General features: G+C 44.0%; 1 protein-coding gene across 3 annotated transcripts in view; it reads left to right on the forward strand.

The window, feature by feature from the left end:
- NMU (neuromedin U) overlaps window positions 1–26,292 on the forward strand; it is a 116,940-nt gene that overhangs the window by 80,783 nt on the left and 9,865 nt on the right. For 2 of the 3 annotated variants that reach the window (XM_073608426.1, XM_073608427.1), the window contains one exon: window positions 9,253–9,327. The exons of the other annotated variant lie outside the window; for it this stretch is intronic. In XM_073608426.1, coding sequence (XP_073464527.1) covers window positions 9,253–9,327 — 75 coding nt within the window. The remainder of the gene's footprint in view (window positions 1–9,252; window positions 9,328–26,292) is intronic. 3 annotated transcript variants of the gene reach the window in all.

The raw sequence follows: 26,292 nt of genomic DNA on the forward strand, positions 1-26,292 counted from the left end.
CGGTGCTCGCCCCCCCACTCCCAGGCAGCCCAGCTCCTCGTCAGCCCTCATTTTCCACTCGCAAAATGCAAGTAGGCGAGTGGAAAATTTGAGGGCTGCACTATATAATCATTCAGCTGACACAGCCACCTAGTGGTAGAACTACTAACTACAGTATACCATATTAAAATGGTTGTTGCACCTATGTTTGTATAAACAGCAAGCTAATACCCCCACTTGTTAGGTTTTGGGGGGTACAACAACATACATCTATTGTGATCCCTGATCCAGATGCTCTGGCGTGTTATTTTTGCTTTTTACTATTGGGCCTGTACAAGCTGTCAGGTCTATCTGAAGTGTTGTGTTAGCTGTTGCCCAGAAGTCTATCTCTTTTACGTGGAATATCTGGTCTTACATAATTACTGTTGTAACATTTGTCTGGAGTATCGTTGTTGGTACCTGTATTGTAATTGCACAATGTACTAGACAGAAAATGTAAAAAAATAAAAATACCCCACTCAACATGTAGTTCTCATTTAAGTCCTATCTTCTTCCAAAGTTCTTCAAACTTTGGTTTTTGGTAGTAGTTTTGTTATAGCATTTCAGTCCCTTTGACAGGGTTTATGTACAGATTTGCAGAGAAGGTATATGGCAGCACCTACATCTAGATGTGTAGTGTTTGCAGTGTATAAAAGTGTCCCAACCGCTTGTCTGTACTGTCCATTGTTAGGCAGAAGAACTTCTTCTTCCTACTTTAGGTAAGTTGTTTCTACTAGTGTGCTTACACCTTTGCAAATTCCCAAGCTTGGAGCTGATTGAAAGATGTCATCTCTTCATATGCAGCTTTAATCCATATTTGCTTCTAAATAATTGGTGGTTTTTGCATCTCTTCCCATGATGTTGGCTCAGGCTGTGGTATTGTACAAACCATATATGACAATCTAGCTGGGATGCCCTTATAGGCTATCACAGATTTTCTGAGTGACATTGTAGGCTGTTCAGCTTTCTTCTTTTCAGGGGATAAATCGCTGACACCAATTTAAATTTCAGAGATGAACTATTTTTCCTGCACTATTTATATGGCTTCTTGCTCAGGTTGTTGTCCAGATGGTGGTGACTTCATGAGGCTTTGAACTTGAAAGTTTTGTTTCATTAATAATTACATCTATGCTGATTGTTTACCTTGGTGTCTGGATGCAAAGTTCTGAAACTGTTTTGAGATAATGTAGGTGACTCACTGTATACCTTCCTTAGGAACATGGTTTACTTCCAAAGATATTGATGCCTTTCAGGTCAGGTTTCTTTCCATTCCATAGCTTATATGGAATTTTCTATGTTGCTTTTCAAGGCAAGCAGTTTTGCAGATAGATAGTAGGCTGTCATAATTGCCTCTCCCCGGCAGTTGTTGGCATATCCACAAAAAGCATGCTTCTGTCACTTTCATATAGAGTGTTCTCTCTGTAACACCATTTTGTTCTGGAATGTGTAGTACAGTAGTCTGGAATATCATTCCATGCTTCTTCAAAATATCTTGTATTTTACCACTATACTCTATCCCATTATCAGTGCAGAGTGTTTAGGTATTTTACCAAATGTGTTGCTTGCTTTCGCAAGATATTGTTTAGTTTTATCCAGAACTTCATCTTTGTTGTGTAACAGGTAGTGCACAGTATAATTTGAGCAGCTGTCCATGAATCTGAGAAAATACCTTTTCTTTCCTTCAGTTTCATAGGACCACATAGATCTGAGTGAATTAAGTCCAGGGGCAGATGGGTTTTGCTGTTTCGCCTTTTGGGAAATAATTTACTGAAAAATCTTCACTTTATGCAACTGATACACTTCATGGTTTGACTTCATGGGTCAAATTTAATGCCACTTCCATTCAGAACATTGGCTAATTTCGTGATAGTTTCAAGATTTTTGGGTGACTGTACTTCAGATGATTTAGTTCATCTGTGATTTTACTGTTAGCTAGCATGTGGATTCCTTCTGAGATAATATAGCTTGGTGAGGTTTTTCTCTTAAAGGAGGAATGTATAGAATATCTGTAAATGGTACCTTTCTGCTGACTTCGAGATATAGGGCAGTGTAGATAACCTTGTATGCTTGTATGTATGTAGGCTTTTGTATACACTCCCATGTACCCTCCCTTATTAGCAGCATCTTCATGTTAAACTTTCAGGACTGATAGTTTTGGTTTGTTAGATTAGCAACTGAAAAGGTTGATTAAACACAGTAGCCATCATATATGCTTTCTGACATTTTTTTTTTTGAAGACCTGTAACTGTAGCAGAGTTTAGTACTTTGGTTGTAGTTGGGCCCATAGCCTGTTGGAAATTGCTGCAGATGCAACTCTTACCAGTCAAAGATGATACTGGACACATGGCTGAGCCCTTCATGTTTAATTGGAAAACAACAGGAACACAGAGATGGAAAATAACAATAGACAAGCTTTTCAGCTGGCACTACCACCTAGTGGCGAAATTACTAACCACAGTATAATACATGAGAATGGTTTTTGTATCTGTACTGTGTCTATTTAACAGCATGCTAACAAAAAGTGGTGCTATCGGGGAACACTTAATCACCAATACAGCAATGTTTTTCTTCTGGGTTGAATTGCTTATTTAGATATTTCAATGTCCAAAGACTGGCCACAGGTCTAAATTACAATATCAACACATATCAACATGTATCTCGTGTACCAAAATAACAAATGTGACAGCAGGGTGATTCGTTTACAGTAACCCTTATAAATGTAAGTTGGAATTTGTAAGCTCTATCTGCCCTAAAGTTACAATTGTGGCATATACTTGCATTGGTTGACCTTGCATGTTTATGCACTGTGCAGATACTTTTGTTGTCTGTCTTATTTGGTTGAACAGTAGTGAATACAAAGGGAACATAGTCCTTCCCCTGAGTTTGATAGCCTGAGAAGTTGTGCTCATGTCAGATGATCATCAACAGATCTGTCACCAGCTGGTTTGGATAATAATCATCTCATGTCTGTGGGGGACCAATATGTAGATGAATGAGAGAAAATTAATTGATTCCCCCCATTCATGCTAAACAATGTGGATGGAGAAATCTCTTTAGCTGATATTATACCACAGCTTGCTATAAATCCCTAGACAGAAGCTGTGAAAAATGCATTGCAAAAGTTGGCTTTACCTTCAACGGACTGCCTGTAGTCAATCTGCCAGGATACAATGACATCAGCCCTCCATTTTCATTTGGATTATTTTGTCTCTATTGGCAGCGCTAAGAGCAGCTTTAAAGCCACATTTGAAAGATTTCCATATTGCATATGAGATACTAGAATTTGTGCATCTACTGACATGGTTTTTGAATCAATGGGTTAATTGCCGAACCTAGTTAAAGCAGAAGTTTAGCTTTTTTTTTTTTTTTGCTTGACAGATTTAGGAACATAACGTACCTGTATTGAAGGATGCTCCACTTCATGCAGATAGCTGGATCCTGAGGAAATCTCCACTGCAGGGGTGTCCCATCATCCTTCTGTGGCTGAACCTCTGGAACACAGGGGGATTATAATTTTGAGCTTCAGGCTGAGCTACCGTGAAAACAATTCCTTAAGAAGATCCACCCCATGTAAACATATTAACCTCCTGCACATGGGAGGTTCAGTCACAGGAAGAGGACAGGGCACCCCTGCAGTGAAGATTTCTTCAGGATCCAGCTGCGTGGCCAACATAGGACATTCTTCAGGGAAGTTATCTTATGTATCTCATGAAAGCTGTAAAGCAAAAAAGGTCTCACCTACTACAAGGTTAAGAACACATGTGGTAAGCATAGTGGTTGTTATAAACTAATGTAAATGGGCTTCTGCAAAAGAAGGATCTCTGGGTACATTTTGAAATAAAATGCTCTGTTATGTCATTCATCATGCTTCCCAATTACTTTCCTTAATAATATAAAAGCTAAGTGAGTTTCGTTTTGTCAGTTGTCAGCATTGTATTGTTTTCCCTCTGGGATAATGCCTAAATCTGAGTTTTGTTTTACCATCAGGTAAATCTGCCACCTGTAGTGATTTCTCCTCCTCCTTCTTGTTTGTCTCACCACCTGGTACCCTCAACCACCCAGCCTTCCCCCTCTTGTGCCCAATCCCATCCTATTGTGCTCACTTTCCCCATTCCCATCTACCACTTCCTGTAGGAGAGCCTGAGGACGTAATAGAGACTCCACATTACCAAGCTAGGCCCATGCCTGTCCCTGGCTCCCCTCCTCATTACCTCTGCTCCCTGCGGTTCAAAATTTATGTAGCGTGCAGAGCATCTATTTTTCCAGACTACACATCCCTTACCTCCTTCTCCTCTCTCTATGCTACCCCAGCCACCCTTTAGTGGCTGCTGGGATGAAGGGAAATCAGTTTTACACCATGTTCAACTGGCTTCTTTTTAACCAGCTCTAGTGCAGTGCAATGCAACTCAAGCATAGCAGCACAGTGATTACTACAGGGGCCACACACACTGTTCCCTCTTGACTCTTCCACCAATAGCTCCTGGCTCCTTTACACATATACACACCCTGATACCCTGCCATTGATCATCACATTTCTCCTGCACACTGGTACCGCTCTGAACACCCCCAAACCCACCACCCCCCCTCCCTTGTTCCCCCACACATGTCACTCCTCTGTGGACCCCCCTCCTGGGTCCCTAGCACACTGCTTCATAAATACTGTAGTCTCTGCCATTGCTGCTTCAGTGTCCCTCCTCCATTCCTCTCATGGTTAGAAATGCAAATTTTGTGTAGTTTTTTATTTCACAGCAAAATTGCTGATTTCATGTTCAATACAACATTTACAAATCTTTTCTGGTGTTTCTCTTATAGCTACCTGCGCACTGTCATATTCGCTCTCCTTTTCTCTTGCACATACTTCCTGCCATCGGACCCTCCACATACTTTCCCTGGAAATACTGCCCAACCACATATCCACCACACTCCTCTTCTGCATACACTGCCCTTTGCAATTCTCTTCTGCACATACAGCCACCATCATACCCTCTGCACTCATTTCCTGTACAGACTGCCCACTGATATACCCTATACACTTCTTTCATGCACATACCTTCCACACTTCTGTCATGCACATACTGCCTGCCATCATATCCTCTGCATGTTTGTCCTTTGCATATTGCCAACAATCATACCCTCTGCACTTTTGTCCTTCACATATTGCCCACAATCATAATCTCTGCACTTTTGTCCTTCACCTATTGCTGACAATCATACCCTCTCCACACCTCTCCGGCACATACAGGCCACTGTCGTACCCTCCGCACCCTCTGCTTTACATATGAGATTCTGTCATATCTTCCTCACTTATCTCATTCGAATATTGTCTGCTGTCATACCCTTTGCACCCTTTTACACATACTGGTCAATATCATATCCTCTGAACTCCTCTGTTACACATATTACATTATTTGTAATGTGCTCAATCTTGTCTGTTTTTTGTTTTTTTATTAGCATAATCACCAAATCAGTAAGCTAGCAAATAGAACTATGCCCTTTTGGTTTTTTCAGTCTTAACAACAGCTGCAATCTGTCGTTTTATTTGGAAAGGCCATAAACAGTAACCATGAGTGGTGATTATGTATTTTATTTAGAATCATATATAAGGTTTGTACAGTGCCTTGCAAAAGTATTCACCCTCTTGGCATTTTTTGTGTTTTGTTGCCTCACAACCTGGTATTAACATGTATTGTTTGAGGATTTGCATCATTTAATTTACAGAACATACCCACAACTTTAAAGGTGTTTTTTTTTATTGTGAAGCAAACAACAAACAGGACAAAATAACAGAAAAAGTCAATGTGCATACAGTGGGGCAAAAAAATATTTAGTCAGCCACCAATTGTGCAAGTTCTCCCACTTAAAAAGATGAGAGAGGCCTGTAATTGTCATCATAGGTATACCTCAACTATGAGAGACAAAATGTGGAAACAAAACCAGACAAGCACATTGTCTGATTTGGAAAGAATCTATTTGCAAATTATGGTGGAAAATAAGTATTTTGTCAATATCAAATGTTCATCTCAATACTTTGTTATATATCCTTTGTTGGCAATGACAGAGGTCAAACGTTTTCTGTAAGTCTTCACAAGGTTGTCACACACTGTTGATCTCCTCTAGAGCAGTGATGTTTTGAGGCTGTCACTGGGCAACGAGGACTTTCAACTCCCTCCAAAGGTTTTCTATGGGGTTGAGATCTGGAGATTGGCTAGGCGACTCCAGGACCTTGAAATGCTTCTTACCACTCCTTCGTTGCCCGGGCGGTGTGTTTGGGAACATTGTCATGCTGAAAGACCCAGCCACGTTTCATCTTCAACGCCCTTGCTGATGGGAGGAGGTTTGCACTCAAAATCTCACGATACATGGCCACATTCATTATTTCATGTACACGGATCAGTCGTCCTGTTCCCTTTGCAGAGAAACAGCCCCAAAGCATGATGTTGCCACCCCCATGCTTCACAGAAGGTATGGCGTTCTTTGGTTGCAACTCAGCATTCTCTCTCCTTCAAACACAACGAGTTGTGTTTCTACCAAACAGTTCTACTTTGGTTTCATCTGACCATATGACATTCTCCCAGTCCTCTTCTGGATCATCCAAATGCTCTCTAGCAAACCTCAGATGGGCCCGGACATGTACTGACTTAAGCAGGGGGACATGTCTGGCACTGCAGGATCTGAATCCCTGGAGGCGTAGTGTGTTACTGATGGTAGCCTTTGTTACGTTGGTCCCAGCTCTCTGCAGGTCATTCACTAGGGCCCCCCCGTGTGGTCCTGGGATTTTTGCTCACCGTTCTTGTGATCATTTTAAACCCACGGGGTGAGATCTTGCGTGGAGCCCCAGATCGAGGGAGATTATCACTGGTCTTGTATGTCTTTCATTTTCTAATTATTGCTCCCACAGTTGATTTCTTCACACCAAGCTGCTTGCCTATTGCATATTCAGTCTTCCCAGCCTGGTGCAGGTCTACAATTTAGTTTCTGATGTCCTACGACAGCTCTTTGGTCTTCACCATAGTGGAGTTTGGAGTGTGACTGTTTGAGGTTGTGGACAGGTGTGTTTTATACTGATAACAAGTTCAAACAGGTGCCATTAATACAGGTAATGAGTGGAGGACAGAGGAGCCTCTTAAAGAAGAAGATACAGGTCTGTGAGAGCCAGAAATCTTGCTTGTTTGTAGGTGACCAAATACTTATTTTCCACCATAATCTGCAAATAAATTATTTCAAAAATCAGACAATGTGATTATCTGGATTTGTTTCCACATTTTGTCTCTCATAGTTGAGGTGACAATTGATGATGACAATTACAGGCCTCTGTTGTCTTTTTAAGTGGGAGAACTTGCACAATTGGTGGCTGATTTTTGCCCCACTGTAACTATTCACCCCCCTAAAGTCAATATTTTGTAGAACCACCTTTTGCGGCTATCACAGCTCCAAGTCATTTTGGATAAGTCTCTATGAGTTTGCCACATCTTACCACTGGGATTTTTGCCCATTCCTTCTTGCAAAACCGCTCCAGTTCCTTCAAGTTGGATGGTTTGCGCTTGTGAACAGCAATCTTTAAGTCTGACGACAGATTTTCTATTGGATTGAGGTCTGGGCTTTGACTAGGCCATTCCAACACATTTACATGTTTCCCTTAAACCACTCAAGTGTTGCTTTAGCAGTGTGTTTGGGGTCATTGTCCTGCTGGAATGTTTACCTCCACCCTAGCCTCAAATCACGGAGTGGTACAGGGTTTGCTCAAGAATATCCCTGTATTTAGCACCATTCATGTTTCCCTTAACTCTGACCAGTTTCCCAGTCAAGACTGCTGAAAAACATCCCCATAACATGATGCTGCCACCACCATGTGTCACTGTGGGGATGGTGTTTTTTGTGATGTGATGTGTTGGGTTTGCGCCAGACATAGCGTTTTCTTTGATTGCCAAAAAGTTCAATTTTAGTCTCATCAGACCAGAGCACATTCCTGCATATATTTTTGGGAGTCACCCACATGCCTTTTCGCAAACTCAAAAAGTGCCATTTTGTTTTTTGTTGAAAGCAATGGCTTTCTTCTGGCCACTCTGCCATAAAGCCCAACTCTATTGCGCGTACAGCTTATTGTCGTCCTATGTACAGATACTCTAGTCTCTGCTGTGGAACTCTGCAGCTCCTCCTGGGTTACCTTAGGTCTCTGTGCTGCCTCTCTGTTTAATGCCCTCCTTGCCCGGTCTGTGAGTTTTGGTGTACGGCCGTCTCTTGGCGGGTTTGCTGTTGTGCCATGTTCTTTCCATTTGGTTATGATAGATTTGATGGTGTTCCTAGGGATCATCAAAGATTTGGATTTTTTTTATAACGTAACCCTGACTTGTACTTCTCAACAACATTGTCCCTTACTTGTTTGGAGAGTTCCCTGGTCTTCATGGCAGTGTTTGGTTAGTGGTGCCTCTTGCTTAGGGGTTGCAGCCTCTGGGGACTTTCAAAAAGGTGTGTATATGTAATGACAGATCATATGGTAGATTGCACACAGGTGGACATCATTTTACTAATTATGTGACTTCTGAAGGTAACAGGTTACACCAGAGCTTTTTAGGGGCTTCATAACAAAGGGGGTGAATACATACGCACATGCCAATTATCAGTTTTTATCTCTGAAAAATTTATTTTATTTTTTATTTTATTTATTTCAGGTACTTATATGGCACTGTCAATTTACGCAGCACTTTACATATACATTGTACATTCACATCAGTCCCTACCCTCAAGGAGCTTAGAATCTAAGGTCCCTAACTCACATTCATACATACTAGTGACAATTTAGACAGGATCCAATTAATCTACCAGCATGTCTTTGGAGTGTGGGAGGAAACCCACGCAGGCACAGGGAGAACATGCAGACTCCAGGCAGGTAGTGTCGTGGTTGGGATTCAAACCAGCGACCCTTCTTACTGCTAGGCAAAACTGCTACCCACTGCACCACTGTAGTTTTAAGTATATATTTTTCTAATTTTACTTCACCAACTTAGACTATTGTGTTCTGACCCATCACATATAATTCAGATTAAAAAAACATTGAACTAAAGGCTGTAATGTAACAAAATAGGTAAAAAGCCAAGGGAGTTGAATACTTTTGTAAGGCACTGTAGTTTGTAATGTACATGACCAGTGTTTTGGGTCCATGTAATTGCAAAAAAAGACATCCTGTGCACTCAAAGGTCCATTGTTGCTCATTTGTCTGTCTTCATGTCCTCTCAGTCGTCTGTTCTGCATCCTTTGCTGCAAATCGTTCCTCAACTGCATGAAAGAAGGATGAAGAGATTGAAACCTGACGTATGTAACGTATTTTATGCATTATCATCCTGTTTCTTTTTTATATTATTTTGCAAATATTACCCCAGTTTGTGGTCCTATAGAGATCTCATGTTTGTGTCATTTGCATGTAGAATGTAGATGATATATATATATATATATATATATATATATATATATATATATATATACACTCAGCATACACATTAAAATAGTTTAAACCTTTCCCATTCAAAACCTGCAGCGATACTTTGCAGGCGGTTTTAACCCTTTTTTCAGCCGGTCAAAACCGCCCCTCTAGCAGCCGAATAGCGCCGTTAAAACAACGGTAAAGCGGCGGTAAAAATAGTGCCGCTTTACCACCGACGCCCGCCCGCCCGAGTGTGAAAGGGCTCTAACACTAAAATAATAACTTCATAGAAGACAAATACATAATAATAATTGGTGATTACTAGGCCATCCATGTACATAATGCAGTCAAAACAAGCATCATTTGTAACAATCCAGTTATATAAGACTTAATTACTTGACAATAAAAGTCCCCTGAAAAGTGTTAGAAAGCGATCACTGTTTCAGGTAGAGATTGTCCACCATATTGGAAAACTGAAATCCATGTTTACTTTTTCAAAAGATGTTGAGTAAAGCATGGTTGGGCAAAATGCAATTTATATAAAGTTAAGCAGATCTCATACCAAGTCTTGATAAGATGGCTTTGACTGTTCTCATAAAAATGTGAGTCATCTTCTGTCCCACAGATTCCCTTGCAGAGTTCTTTTCTCTATTTTCCAGAGATATATAACACTATATTAGAAATTTGGCTTTATTATAGAGCAGGGGTAGGCAACCTTCGAGAGATGGAGATCTACTTGAACAACACTGGTGAAGTCAAAGATCACCTGGCACAGTTCACACGATTCACACCAGAACGTGGTGCCAGAAAGGCATGTTCCATGTGTGTTTCCTGAACCGTGTTCAATGTGCACTGCCTTAATGATCTACTGTGGGTGATAATACATTGTAAACCCCTAACATAAATAGCAAACACAGTGTGTTAGTGGCCACAAGATCGCATGGTACTGTAGTATCCTGAAGTTTGGCACAGTGCATTTTTAAAAGTAGTGCATGCACTACATTTTGTGCAGTCTAATGCAATTTGCAGTCAGGGCCAGATTTACATATCAGAAGCCTATAGGCAGAGAAGGCAAAAAATGACAGTAAGATCGATCTTTTTTTCTTGAAAACATATTTTTGCTCAGAACAAAAGTAAAATAAGTATTACAAGAGAGTGCACGGTTTAGGGGTTCCCCAGTGCATTACGCTCAGAATGTAGGGATCAGGAGTGCACTGCACTCAGAATGTGGGGTTAAGGAGTGCATTACACTCATAATACAGGGTTATTAATTGCATTACACTCAGAATACAGGGTTAAGGAGTGCATTGCACTCAGAATGCAGGGTTAAGGAGTGCATTACACTCATAATACAGGGTTAAGGAGTGCATTGTGCTCAGAATGCAGGGTTAAGGAGTGCACTACGCTCATAATGCGGGGATCAGGAGTGAGCTGCACTCAGAATGCAGGGTTAAGGAGTGCACTACGTTCATAATGCAGGGTTAGGGAGTGCATTACACTCAGAATGCAAGGGTAAGGAGTGCGTTGCAATCAGAATGCAGGGATCAGGAGTACGTTGCACTCAGAATGCAGGGTTAGGGGGTACGTTATGTTCAGAATGCAGGGATCAGGAGTGCGTTACACTCATAATGCAGGGTTAAGGAGTGCAATACGCTCAGAATGCATGGATCAGGAGTGTGTTGCGCTCAGAATTAAGGGATCAGGAGTGCATTAGGCTCAGAATGCAGAGATCAGGAGTGTGTTAGGCTCAGAATGCAGGGTTCAGAGGAGGGGAGGTTGGTGTGGAGTGGTAGAGGACACTGCTATGGGGGTGGCCCTGCCCATAGCAGTGTCCTCTGCCCCTTCACATGACCTCCCCCCTCCACACACACATACACACACAGTAGTGTCCTTTGCCCCTCTTTCCCCTATAGGAGACTCCTACCTCTGTACACAGCTGAGAGCAGGAGGCAGCACAGTTCTGGACAGAGGACAGGAGTGGGAGCTAGCAGAGTGATTTTCCATAATAGCAAGCTGGTGATTGGTTGCTTAGGACCGCCCTATATCCTAGTAACCAATCACCTGCAGTTCAACTTAAAAAGTTAATTTGGCCAGCTCGTTCTTCTGCCCCTTTTCCTGAGTTGTGCTGCCTCCCGGTATCTGCTGATCACTGATGACAGCGGCAGTGTCAGAACCAATGAAATCAGACCGAGACAGAAGTATAGTTAAATCACACTTGTATAATAATAAAAGTAAAAAGAACAAACGTAGTCAAAACATAGCCAAAGTTCAGTAACTGGAATGGATAGTCAGCCAAGCCAGAAGTCAGGGATCAAAGTAGTGGAATAGCAAGCAGGATCCGGAGCCAGAAGGGATGTAAGCAAACCCAATCTTGAAACAGGAACGCAGGGGATGTTTCTTGTGATGTTGACCAAGGCGAAGGCAGAGCTCCTCTGGACTGGACGGCTTAAGTATGCAGAACTGACGAGCCAGATATCAACAACAGCTAAATAACTGTGGAGAGAGATGAGAGCTGGCAATTAGCCAACAGCTGAGCGGCCAGCTCAGAGAAGGAAGGGCTGAGCCCAGCCCTGACAGTACCCCCTCCTCAACGACCCCTCCCCCTCGGAGGACCACTAGGCTTGAGGGGAAAATGTCTATGGAAATCACAGAGGAGGACAGGGACATGTACGTCCGAGGATGAGACCCAAGAGCGTTCCTCCGGACTGTACCTTTTCCAATGCACCAGGTACTGTACACGCCCACGGAACCTACGGGAGTCAACAATGGACTGTACTTCATACTCCTCATGGTTCTCAACCTGTACAGGGTGAGGACTAGGGATGAGCTTTATGTTCGGGTTGAACATGAGTTCGACTCAAACATTGTCGAAAACTGAACATTATGGGGCGTTCGCGCCAAATTGGAGCGCCGCGTAACGCCCCATAATGCACTGTAGGAGCGCAGTGCATTGCTGTATGATGATTGGCCAAAGCATGCACCATGACTTGATTGCTTTGGCCAATCCATGATTGCTTTGGCCAATCCCAGCGCCCTCAGCTAAGAGAGCCATAATTGGCCAAAGGCAGGGTGCCTTTGGCCAATCATGGCTCAGGGGGACTAAGTCCATGCCCCACACTTTATAAGGCTGCCTGCACGTCGGCCCTGTGTAGTGTGTTGTTGGCGTGGACGGAGAGAAGGTGTCATTTACTGTAGATTGAGCAGGCAGGCAGGCAGATTATTCAGTTAGCTGCAGTGTATATTTAATATATATATACAGACAGTCTCATATATATCCACTGCATCCAGTTTAGCTATATCTGACTGCAGGCCAGTCGTGGTGTACTTTTTCTGATATACTTCAGGCAGGCAGGTTATTCAGTTAGCTGCAGTGTATTTAATATATATATATATACAGACAGGCTCGTATATGTGTATATATATATATATATATATATATATATATATATATATATAATATATATAATATATTATATATATATATATATATATATATATATATATATATATATATATATATATATAATATATTATATATATATATATATATATATATATATATATATATATATATATATATATATATATATATATATATATATATCCACTGCATTCAGTTTAGCGATATCTGACTGCAGCCCATTCCTGGTGTACTTTTTCTAATATACTTCAGGCAGGCAGGTTAATCAGTTAGCTGCAGTGTATTTAATATATATATATATATATATATATATATATATATATATATATATATATATATATATATATATATATATACAGACAGTCTCGTATATATATATATATATATATATATATATATATATATATATATATATATATATATATATACACACACTGCATCCAGTGTAGCCAAGCCTATATCTGACTGTAGGCCATTCCTGGTGTACTTTTATAATATACTTCAGGCGCTGTACACAGTACACTGTACCATGCACCCATAGTGCAGTTGCTACTACTTTTCTGGTGGTGTACACAATACATACAGTGCACCCATAGTTGTTATTACACTTCTGTTGGTGTACACAGTACCGTGCACCCCTAGTGCAGTTGCTACTACTTTTCTGGTGACGTACACAGTACACAATACATACAGTGCACCCATAGTTGTTATTACACTAATGTTGGTGTACACAATACCGTGCACCCCTAGTGCAGTTGCTACTACTTTTCTGGTGGTGTACACAATACATACAGTGCACCAATAGTTGTTATTACACTTCTGTTAGTGTACACAGTACCGTGCACACCTAGTGCAGTTGCTACTACTTTTCTGGTGGTGTACACAGTACACAATACATACAGTGCACCCATAGTTGTTATTACACTTCTGTTGGTGTACACAGTACCGTGCACCCCTAGTGCAGTTGCTACTACTTTTCTGGTGGTTTACACGGTACACAATATAGTGTAGTGTGGTTTTGCTAAACAAAATTTACAGCATGTCAAAGAGAGGCAGATACTCACAGGCCACTAAAAGAGGGCAAGCAGGCTCTGTGTCTACAGTCGACAGTGCTAGTCATGGACACAGTGCATCCTCAGCATGTGGCCGTGGGGCACGCTTGTCCTTTTTTTCTGCAGCTGGCCGTGTTATTGAGTCACAACATGCAGAAGAGTTGGTGGAATGGATAACAAAGCTGTCCTCATGCTCCTCATCCTCTTTTACTCAGACTCAGAGTAGTTTGCCTGCCAATGCAGCTGCCAAAGAGGCCTATTCCATCAGCTCCATGTCAATAGTCACTCCTTCCCTAGCCCCACCATCATGCACGGAGGAGTCCCCCAAACTATTCGACCACAGTGTCAGGTACATGCTGCAGGAGGATGAGCAGCGATTTGAAGGTTCTGATGATGGTACCCAGGTTGAGGAAAGGAGTAATGTGAGCCTAGAGAGAGGGGGTGCCCAAGAAGGTCAAGAAACTGGCAGTCATGTTCCCCTAGCTGCAGCATACTGCCAGGTTTGCTCCAGTGACTAGGAGGGAGGGGATGATGAGGTCACTGACTCTACTTGGGTGCCTGATAGAAGAGAGGGGGAGGAGGCACATCTCCAACAAGGCAGGATGCCCTCCAGGGGGCAGCTTAAGGGCAGCCACCCTATTGAATCAAACCGCAATGCTAAGCAGATGCAGGGCGCTGCTGAATCCCCGCATATTTTAAAAAGTTCTTTGGTGTGGGCCTTTTTTGACACGTGTCCAGCAGACTGCACCATTGCTGTTTGCAACATATGTGTGAAGTGAATCAAGCGTGGCCAAAACAGCGGCCGCTTGGGCACCATATGCTTGAACAGACATATGACGACCTCCCATGCAGTCCTTTGGCAACAGCACTTTAAAGACCCACATCAAAGAGCAAGACGGACCTCTCCTTGCTCCTCATCAGCTGGGATCTCCAACCCCACTATACCTCCAGTCCTCTCAGAAACCTGCACTGAGAGGAATGAAGGTATAGAAATAGGTGTCCCAAGTACTTGCGGCCAATCTGCTAGTGGTGCACCAACATCCAATTTTAGCAGGCAAATTTCCCTACCCCAGTTGCTAAAGCATTGAAAGAAATTCAGTTCCAGCCATCCACATGCTCAGCGTCTGAATGCTAGCTTGGCCAAATTGCTAGCACTGCAACTGCTGCCTTTTCAGCTGGTAGACTCTGCCCCCTTTCGTGAATTTGTGAAATGTGCGGTACCTCAGTGGCAGGTTCCCAAACGCCATTTCTTTTCATGAAATGCCATTCCGGCTCTCAGCATGTGGAAGGCAATGTCTTGGCCTCGTTGGACAGGGCGGTCAGCAGTAAGGTGCATATTCCCGCTGACTCATGGTCCAGCAGGCATGGACAGGGACGTTACCTTTCTTTCACGGCACACTGGGTAACTCTGCTGGCAGCTGGGAAGGATGCAGGACAGGGTTCAGTATTGTTTCAGGTTGTTCCGCCACCACGCCTCCAAAATGCTAGTAGTGGTGATTCTGCCACAGTTCTCTCCTCCACCCCCTCCTCTTCTTCTCTATGGCCTCTTCCCCTGCAGATTTGTCTTCTGAACCAACGGTGCTCCATAGGTGTTCAAGGGGCTACGCAAGCACTCAGGCAAAAAGATAACATGCGGTGCTTGAGTTGGTCTGCTTAGGGGACAGGAGCCACACTGGGGCAGAGAGTCTGGCAGCTCTGCAGGGGCCGGCTCAGAGGTGGTTGACGCCATGCCAGCTTCAACCAGGATAGGTTGTATGCCACAATGGCACCAACCTCCTCTCCGCCCTCTGACAGGGACACTTGACCCATGTTCCCTGTTTGGCTCACGTCCTGAATTTGGTGGTGCAGCGGTTCTTGAGCAGGTACCCAGGCTTACAGGATCTCCTGAGGCAGGCCAGGAAAGTCTGTGGTTATTTCCGCCGGTCATATAATGCCAGTGCTCGGCTGGCTGACATTCAAAGAAAAAGCAACCTGCCCATGAACCGCCTCATTTGTGACATGCCCACCAGGTGGAACTCAACTTGGCAATGCTACAACGGCTGCACACGCAGCAGAGGGCCATCAATGAGTACCTGTGTGAGAATGGCACCAGGACAAGGTCAGGGGAGCTTGGCTTTTTTTCGCCACGCCAGTGGCTACTGATCAAGGATGCATGCACTGTCCTGTCACCATTTGAGGAGGCCACGAGGATGGTGAGCAGTGACAGTGCATGCATCAGTGATACTGTCCCTCTTGTCTTCCTGTTGGAGAACACGCTTCGTGGAATAATGGACAGGGCACTTTAGGTAGAACAGCAGGAGGAAGAGGAGGACTTCCTTACCTCTCAAGGCCCCCTTTAACCAGATAGTATTCCTGCCGGCCCGCTGATCACACAGGAAAAAGAAGAGGAGGAAGATTGCGTCAGCATGGAGGTGGAGGATAACACTCAGCATCAGCAGAAGTCTTCAAAGGATCGTTTTCAGTCCCCAGAAACCCAAGGAGTTGTACGTGGCTGGGAGGAGATGGTTGAGGATAATGTGATCCTTAGTGACCCAGAGGACTCAGGATTGAATGCCTCTGCAAACTTACGCTGCATGGCCTCCCTAAACCTGCAAAGCCTGCGAAAGGGCCCTAGGATTTGTGGTATCAAGGAGAGGGATCATTACTGGCTGGCAACCCCTCTTGATCCACGTTAAAAGGGTAAGGTTGCAGAACTTATCCAGCCTTCGCAGAGGGAGCAGAGGATGAAACATCTTCGGGAGGCCTTGCAGAAAGGTTTGTGCAATGCGTTTCCAGAGCCTGGGAGGTTACAATTTCCTGGTGCTGGACAAAGTGTTGCTGAGGCTTTGTTCAGTCACAGAAAGAGCGGTGGAGAAGGTGGCTGGCTGACCGATGCCTTCAGACAATTCTTCAGTCCTCAGCGCCAAGATCTGATCGGTGCAGGAATATCTAGGGGCAAGATCAGACTTGGAGACCTTTCCAACAGAACATCCACTGGGTTACTGGGTCTTGAGAATGGACCACTGGCCAAGCTTGCTCAATATGCAATTGAGCTACTGGCCTGTCCTGCATCCAGCGTTCTTTCTGAACACACATTCAGTGCTGTAACCGATCACAGGGTGCGCCTCGCCACAGACTCTGTTGATCAGCTCACATTCATAAAAATGAATCAGTCTTGGATCACCAGCTACCAAGCACCTGATGCTGATGTAACCAATTGATTTTTTCTATGGATTTGGGATCCCTTGAAGACTGCATATGCTGAGTGACTATCCTATTATGCTGATTGACTATCCTATTCCTCCTCAATCTTCATGATAATAGCTTCTAAGAATATTTTTGGTTCAGGGCACCACCACCACTGCCTAAGGCCCAATTTTTCTGCCCCTGTTAAACAGGGGCATGTAATTACAATTTTTGATCAAATATTTAACAACAGGGCCCGTTCCTGCACTCAACAAGAGTATCTGTGAGGCTTTACAGTGTTGTGCCACCACCACCGCCTAAGGCCCAATTTTTCTGCCCCTCTTTAACAGGGGCATGTAATTACAATTTTTTCTCTAATATTTCACAGCAGGGCCCGTTCCTGCGCTCAACAAGAGAATCTGTGAGGAGTTACAGTGTTGTGGCACCACCACCACTGCCTAAGGCCCAGATTTTCTGCCCCTGTTTAACAGGGGCGCGCATTTACAATTTTTGAGCTAATATTTCACAGCAGGGCCCGTTCCTGCGCTCAACAAGAGAATCTGTGAGGGGTTACAGTGTTGTGGCACCACCTGCACTGCCTAAGGCCCAATTTTTCTGCCCCTGTTTAATAGGGGTTTGTAATTACAATTTTTGATCTAATATTTCACAGCAGGGCCCGTTCCTGCGCTCAACAAAAGTATCTGTGAGGCTTTACAGTGTTGTGCCACCACCACTGCCTAAGGCCCAATTTTTCTGCCCCTGTTTAACAGGGGCGCGTAATTGCAATTTTTGATCTAATATTTCACAGCAGGCCCGTTCCTGCGCTCAACAAAGGTATCTGTGAGGCTTTACAGTGTTGTGCCACCACCACCACCGCCTAAGGCCCAATTTGTCTGCCCCTGTTTAACAGGGGCGCGTAATTGCAATTTTTTATCTAATATTTCACAGCAGGGCCCATTCCTGTGCTCAACAAGAGTATCTGTGAGGCTTTACAGTGTTGTGCCACCACCACCACCGCCTAAGGCCCAATTTGTCTGCCCCTGTTTAACAGGGGCATGTAATTACAATTTTTTCTCTAATATTTCACAGCAGGGCCCGTTCCTGCGCTCAACAAGAGTATCTGTGAGGCTTTACAGTGTTGTGCCACCACCACCACCGCCTAAGGTCCAATTTGTCTGCCCCTGTTTAACAGGGGCATGTAATTACAATTTTTGCTCTAATATTTCACAGCAGGGCCAGTTCCTGCGCTCAACAAGAGTATCTGTGAGGCTTTACAGTGTTGTGCCACCACCACTACCACCGCCTAAGGCCCAATTTTTCTGCCCCTGTTTAACAGGAGCATGTAATTACATTTCTTGGTATAATATTTCACAGTAGGGCCCGTTCCAGCGCCCACCAAGAGTAACTGTGAGGGCTTACAGTGTTCTGGTACCACCAACACCTAAAGCCCAATTTTCTGCAGATTGTATAGGGCAGGCCGTATAGTATATACAGGCGGTCCCCTATTTTAAAACATCCGACTTATAAACGACTCCTACTTACAAATGGAGGGAGACAACAGGAAGTGCGAGGAAATCTACCCCTAGGAAGGGAAAATTTTCTCCTGTGAGAGTTAATATGGGAAAAAGTTGTCTCCACTTATGCTTTATCACCAATCCTAGTTTCCCTAAAAACCCCAAATTTTCAAAATCCAATTGTCATTGGGACAGAAAGTGAGGTGAAATCTTCTGAACAGGGGCATAGACAGCAAAACAAATGTTACAGGGGTGATGACCCTTCCCTATGTTATCCATAAAAGCTTAAAAATAGATTTTTTGGCAGGAGCTAAATTTTAAAAATGTACCTGTTCCAAATTACAAACAGATTCAACTTAAGAACAAACCTACAGTCCCTATCTTGTTTGTAACTGCCTGTATAATGCTGTTCAGAGTATATAGGGCCACGCTTTTTTTTTTGTAATTTGGGTGCGGGGTTAATATCTTAATATCCATACCAGACCCAAAGGCCCTGGTAATAGGCTGGGGGGGACCCAATGCAGCTTTTCTCAATGATTTTCATCTATATTGCCGGGACCCGACATTACATTACAGCCACAAGCAATTTTGAATGACTTTTATTCCTTTAGAAATGTCATTTTGTGCAGGGACTGTTCTAAACAAGGGGAAAATGCGCCACTTTACAGGCATACTATAGTCACCCCCCAGGCACGATATTTAAAGGAACATTTCACTTTTATTGTTTCACTGTAAGCATTATTAAAATCACTGCTCCCGAAAAAAATGGCCATTTTTTAAACTTTTTTTTGCATTGATACATGTCCCCTGTTGCAGGACCCGGGTCCCCAAACACTTTTTATGACAATAACTTGCATATTAGCCTTTAAAATTCCATTGACTTTACCGGTGTTCGCGTGTTCGCACTAATTTTTTGCATGTTCTGCCCCGAACCGAACCGGGGGGGGTGTTCGGCTCATCCCTAGTGAGGATGTGGCACGAGGTGGTAAAGCGGTTGCAGACCAAAGGTTTTAATCAGGAGACATGAAATACATTCGAAATACGCATATTAGAAAAAAGGTCTAATGCGCAAGCCACTGGGTTAATCCTGCAAAGAATACGGAAAGGCCCAATAAACCAAGGTACGAACTTCAGTGAGGGAACACAAAGTCGGAGGTTGCAAGATGACAGCCAGACCCTGTCCCCAACCTGGTAGGAAGGTGCAAGCAGGCAGCTGCGGTCACCATGGAGCCTGTACCTATCATTAGCATGATGCAAAGCCTCCTGGACTTGTGCCCAAGTGGAACAAAGACCATGAAAATGCTCCTCTAACACAGGAATACTCTGCGGTACAAACGAGTCAGGCAACATGGAAGGTTGGAAACCATAATTCGCCATAAACAGGGACAATCGGGAAGCAGAATTCAAGGCACTGTTGTGAGCAAACTCTGCCCACGGTAATAGGTCTGACCAGTTGTTATGATGGTCAGAAATATAGCAACGTAGGAACTGCTCCAAGGACTGATTGGCTCGTTCTGCGGTCCCATTAGACTGCAGGTTATACGCAGAGGAAAAAGCAAGCTGAATTACCAACTGTGCACAAAAGGCTCGCCAGAACCAGGACAAAAACTGACTACCCCTGTCCGAGACAATCACCTTGGGTAGCCCATATAAGCGAAAGATCTCCCAAGCAAAATGGAAGCCAGTTCCTTAGAAGTGGGCAACTTCTTAAGTGGAATACAATGACACATCTTTGAGAACCGGTCAGCCACCATAAAGATAACTGTGTTGCCCTGGGAGTTGGGTAACTCCACAATGAAATCCATAGGTGAGTTCAGGGCCTCTTTCCATTGGGTAGGAGTTGTAGGAGGCCCACTGGAAGGTGTCGTGGAGTCTTACTCTGAGCACACACGGAACAGGCAGCTACGAAGGCAGTTACATCAGCACGTAGACCTGGGCACCAGAATTGTTGGGAAATGGCCCAAACGAGTTGATTCTTCCCAGGGTGGCCAGCTGCCTTGGGAGAATGGTAAGTCTGGAGCACGGCAGTATGGAGACTCTCTGGGACAAAGCAGCGGTCACAAGCTTTCTCAGGAGGAGCATGGACCTGAGCAGCAAGAATTTTGTCACCCAAAGGAGAAGTGAGACTGGTGCGAACCGTAGCCAGAATACAATTAGGAGGAATCACAGGAACCGGAACCAACTCCAACTTGGAAGTGGAGGAAAATTGTTGTGACAAGGCGTCAGCCCTTACATTCTTAGTACCGGGTAAGAATGAGACAATGTAATTGAAACTTGACAAGAAAAGAGCTCATCGCGCCCTTCTGGGAGAGAGGCATTTAGCCTCAGACAAGAATGTGAGAGTCAGTAAGAATGAGAACCGGCACAGTGGTACCTTCGAGGAGATGTCTCCATTCTTTCAGGGCTAAAATGATTGCCAACAGTTCTGTCACCAATCTCGTAACTGCACTCTGCAGGTGACAGTTTCTTGGAAAAGTTGCCACAAGGATGCATAGTGCTCTCAGAGGTAGGACGTTGAGACAGGAGGGCACCAACACCAGTCTCAGAAGCATCAATCTCAAGGATAAAAGGTAATGTAGGATCAGGATGTGCCAACACAGGAGCAGAAACAAAGGCAGCCTTGGGACTCTCAAAGGCCTTAATGGACTCCGGAGACCAACTCTGTGGGTTACCGTCCTTTCTGGTCATATCATTCAGGGGCTTGACCAGAGATGAAAAGTTAGGAAAAAACTTCCAATAATAGTTGGCAAAGCCCAGCAAACGCTAAAGAAGACGTAAACCCAAGGGTCGGGGCCACTGTAGGACTGCCGAAAGTTTTTGTGGGTCCATCGAAAACCAGCAGTGGAAATGACAACCCAGGAATTTAACCTGTTCACGATGGAACTCTCACTTCTCCGGTTTACAATAGAAATTGTTCTTCTTAGTTTCTGAAGCTCACGACAGACATCTGTGTGGTGGCTTACCAGGGACTTGGAAAATATGAGGATATCATCGAGATAAACCACCACACATACCTGCAACAAATCTCGGTGGACATCGTTAATACATTCCTGGAAAACTGTCGGGGCATTACAAAGGCCAAAAGGCATTACGCGGTACTCATAATGGCCTGTTCTGGTATTAAACGCAGTTTTCCACTCCTCGCCCTCCTTAATCCTCACGAGATTGTATGCCCCTCTCAAATCAAGCTTCGTGAAAACCGTTGCTCCCTTGAGGCGGTCAAATAACTTCATAATTAACGGAATCAGGCATTCTTAATCGTGAAACGATTGAGACCCCTATAATCAACACAAGGTCTCAGTTCACCACTCTTCTTCTTCACAAAGAAGAAACCAGCACCAGCAGGAGACGAGGATTTGTGGATGAAACCTTGAGAAGGTCATCTGCAACATACTCCTCCATGGCCCTATCCTCCAAGACCGACAAAGGGTAAACCCGGCCACGAGGGGGTATGGCACCAGGTTGAAGGTCAATTGCGCAATCATACGGCCGGTGTGGAGGCAAACTACCGGCTTAACCTTTGTCAAAGACATTGCTAAAATCACGGTACTCCTCCAGCAGAGAGGAAAGTGAAGAGGTGCACAGGACCTTGGCTAACTTCTGGAAGCATGTCTCACTGCATTTTGGTGACCAGGAGAGAACCTCAGCACGGAGCCAATCAAAAGAGGGGTTGTGCCTCTGTAACCAAGGATAACCAATAACCAGCGGAAACTTAGGTGAGGATATGTTGGATTTGGATTATCTCATGGTGAAGAGCCCCTATGGCCAAGGACAACGGAACCGTCTCTTGAGTCACATGAGCAGGCTGTAGAGGTCTCCCGTCAAGAGCCCCAATGGCAAGTGGAGTGTCACGCAGCTGCAGCGGAATTCAAGTGCTTCGATACAAATACAGATACAAAGGCAGCATCAATTAACAGGCCTGCAGCCCCAGAGTCGATTAGAGCCTGTATCTCAACGAACGACTCAGCCCAAAAAAGGGTGACCGAAACCAGGGGCTTATCCTTCTGGATAACTGGGGATGAAACAACGCCACCTAAGGTTTGTCCGTGATAGGACCTCAAGGTTCGGGCGTTCCCTGGACGGGTAGGACAAGACTTCAAAAAGTGACCTGCCTGGCCACAATAAAGGCACAGTCTCTCCCTCCTCCTAAAGGTTCTCTCATCCGCAGAGAGACACGTGAAACCCAAGTGCATGGGTTCACCTTCACTGCCCGACTCAGTGCTAGAAGGCATGGGAGGTGAGGGAGGCACGGGTGGGACTGCAAAGCTCGGAGACAAACGTACCGGAGGCTTCCGCAAGCCCTCCTTAAAAGTGAGTCTTTCTCTCAGTCTGGAGTCAATGAGAATGGCAAACGTGATCAACTTCTCCAGCTCAGTGGGTATATCTCGGGCTGCTATCTCATCCTTGATGGTATCTGAGAGACCATGAGAAAAAGCAGCCACGAGGGCCTCATTGTTCCACGCAACCTCTGCTGCCAGAGTACGGAATTCAATGGCGTAGTCGGCAACAGTTCTCGCACTCTGTTTCATGGACATGAGGCACTTGGCAGCACAAGCGGAGCATGCGGGAACATCAAATACCCTTTTAAACAAAGCCACAAAACTCAGGGTAACTCAAGACATCAGGTTTTTGCGTCTCCCATAGAGGGTTTGCCTAGGCCAAGGCTCTCTCAGAAAGCAAAGATATCACAAAACCTACTTTGCTTCTGTCTGTGGGAAAGGCCTGGGTCAGCATCTCAAAGTATATCTCAACCTGGTTGAGAAACCCTCTGCATTGGACTGGATCGCCCCCAAATCACTGGGGAAGTGGAGCGGAACCAGGCATACCACTTATAGAGGTAATACTCAAGGCTGAAGAGACTGGAGCAGCAGCGGGTCGGCCTGCAACATAGGTTGTATCGGGGCGGCCACAGTGGGAGATTCCAGGTGAGCGTTTGTAACAATATGGCGAACTGATTCAGTTCATCCAATCTGGAAAAAATATTACCAACAAGTGGATTGACTGCATCTTCTGAATTCATGGCCTTCGCCTACTGTCAGAAACCATGAAATCAGACCAAGACAAAATAGAAGGCATGGCTGAAGAGGCTGGGTGAAGAGAGAGAGACAGGCAGTTAGAAGTGTGGGGTTGACAGGTAGACTGCGATCAACAGGTTGCCGACCCCCTGTGATGAAGTATATTTTATGTAATATGTAGCAAGGGTCTGAAAAGGTGACAAATATGTAAAGGGGGCAAAGTGTAGTTACCCATAGACAGCAGACCACAACAGACTAATAATGCAGACATTTTCCAATTACTCAAAAAACTTTTTAGGAGAATGTACTCAGGTTATCTGTAATGATGAAAACATAAGGGAAACCATATTTGTTATTACATATGCAGGCTGCTTCCTGCTTTGCAGTTCTACAAAGTGTTTAGTACTCCTTCTCATAATGCAAGTCTATAGCTCTAAAGCTGGCAATAGATGAATCGAAACTTGGAGGGTTCAGCATGGACAGATCAAATTATGACCCATGTGTGGCTTCTCCCTAACAATTGACTTTGATCAAACAGGCTTGTTGGAAAGTTTTTCTCAATTGGCTGCAGGTGCCAATCAGTGTATTCTGACAGCGGAGTGTACCCATTATCAGAATACATGGGGGTTATCACTAAGGCCTTATAGGCTGAAACGCGTCAACTATTCTTATTTGTGTTTGGTCACTGTGGCTTGTCAATAAATATTATACTTCTTAAGAGGAATCACCGGAGTGCGGATCATCTTTTCCTCATGTACCTACTCAGCCAGCGACTGTGGATTGAGCACCTGGGATCTCTGCTTTCTATGTGATGTATGGGTAGTAGCACTGACTTTTTTGTTTATTATCAGAATACAATGTCTCGTGGTGAGGATTCCTCTGTCTATCTCGATTATGTGGATGCAGAGATCTGCGATTTTATTTATTTTTTTCGTTCAGCCCACTGGCTGAATAAAAAAAAAATGATCCATCAATGGCCAGCCTTTGAGTTGGCTTACTATTTGAAAGCAATGCGCTCTGATTTTAAAACAGTAGACACACTATTTGGGGGTTGATTTACTAAAACTTGAAAGTGCAAAATCTGGTACAGCTCTGCATAGAAACCAATCAGCTTCCAGGTTTTTTTTTTTTTGCCAAAGCCTAATTGAACAAGCTGAAGTTAGAAAATGATTGGTAACCACGCACAGCTGCACCAAATTTTGCACTTTCCAGTTTTAGTACATCAACCCCACTGTACGGCTGATATCTTATCTCAACAGTTATCAGGCAGTTAGTAATTGTGCAATTGCTGTCTGACTCTAGTGCCTCTAGTGCCTCTAATGGCTAGTCTACAAAAATGTCACATCAAAAATTTCTTAAAGATATACATTGTAATAATAACTCAAAATAAGTGCTCACTGAAAATACACTATACTTTTTCTTTAAGAGTAAATACGTTGTCACAGAACTCTGAATTTTGTATAACCTGTGCATGAGTTGCTTTGTTAAACACAAAGATTTTGAAGATTACATTTTTGAGCTTCCAGTACTTTGAGATCAAACACATTACAAGAATAGTTGAAGTCTATCACATGCTAAGATAGCTAGGATAATTTAGTCACAGAATGTGCATTCAAATCTTGTCCATTTAATCATGTATTCATTTAAGGAACTGTAGACCGTCATTGTTCTTTCTCAATTTACCATGTGTTTGTTTGACTAACGGGTTTGTGCTCCATCTTCATTGTATGTGTGCACAATGTATCTTTATTCCACAATGGCACAGAGAGTTCAAACATACAAAGAGAACAGTAGGGCGCACCGACCTTGTGCATTACCAAAGATAACATTTATTCATAAAATATAACAAGATATATACTCACAAACGAGCTTTAAAACAAGGCTTATCAATACTCCGGCAATTGCGAGCAGTATCTCTAGACGCCTACAACCTGGACCAGATATTTGGAGGAACCGGATGGCATCACAAATGGCTTACGCGTTATGAGGGCGAGGGCGAACCCTCTTCCTCAGAGCCACAGCAATGGTAGTTTGACCTCCTCTAGCATCCTCTTAATATACACATAGTCACATGTATGGGTAAACGCCCACCAGAGCCTGCCACACCTACACGAGTGAGCTCCGCCCACCATGTCCATCCATCACATGATGCATACAATACGTTGCTGTCATTATTTAATCACCAAATATTCTCTCCTCATGGAGTCATCTGCCATGCCACTGCTTCCCCCACAGGGCACCTCACTGTATCATAATATGACCTGCACAAGACTTACATAACATATGGCAAACCACCTATTGTGTCCCCATATCATACTAGAACTTATTGCTTTTTGTTTGATTATATAAAGAGAGAAAGCACCTACCATACTTGATATGTTCGAGGCAGTGCATCTTCCTTTTTGATATAATTACTGGCTGTATCATAGGGAACTTTAGGGCATACTTGGAGGAGGCAGAAGAAGTTGGGGGGGGGGGGGCTGAGGTGGGTCGACTCCATGACAACAGTAGCATATGTGGGTGTAGGTCGAATAACGTTGCCACTCCTCTGTGTGGCACGCACGCCCAACCGCAACCAGGAAGTGCGGGTGGATTTACCATGTGTTTGTTTGACTCATGGGCTTGTGCTCCATCATCAGTGTATGTGTGCACAATGTATCTTTATTTCACAATGGCACAGAGATTTCAA

Source organism: Aquarana catesbeiana, linkage group LG01 (genome assembly GCF_042186555.1).
Source record: "Aquarana catesbeiana isolate 2022-GZ linkage group LG01, ASM4218655v1, whole genome shotgun sequence".
NCBI lineage: Eukaryota > Metazoa > Chordata > Amphibia > Anura > Ranidae > Aquarana > Aquarana catesbeiana.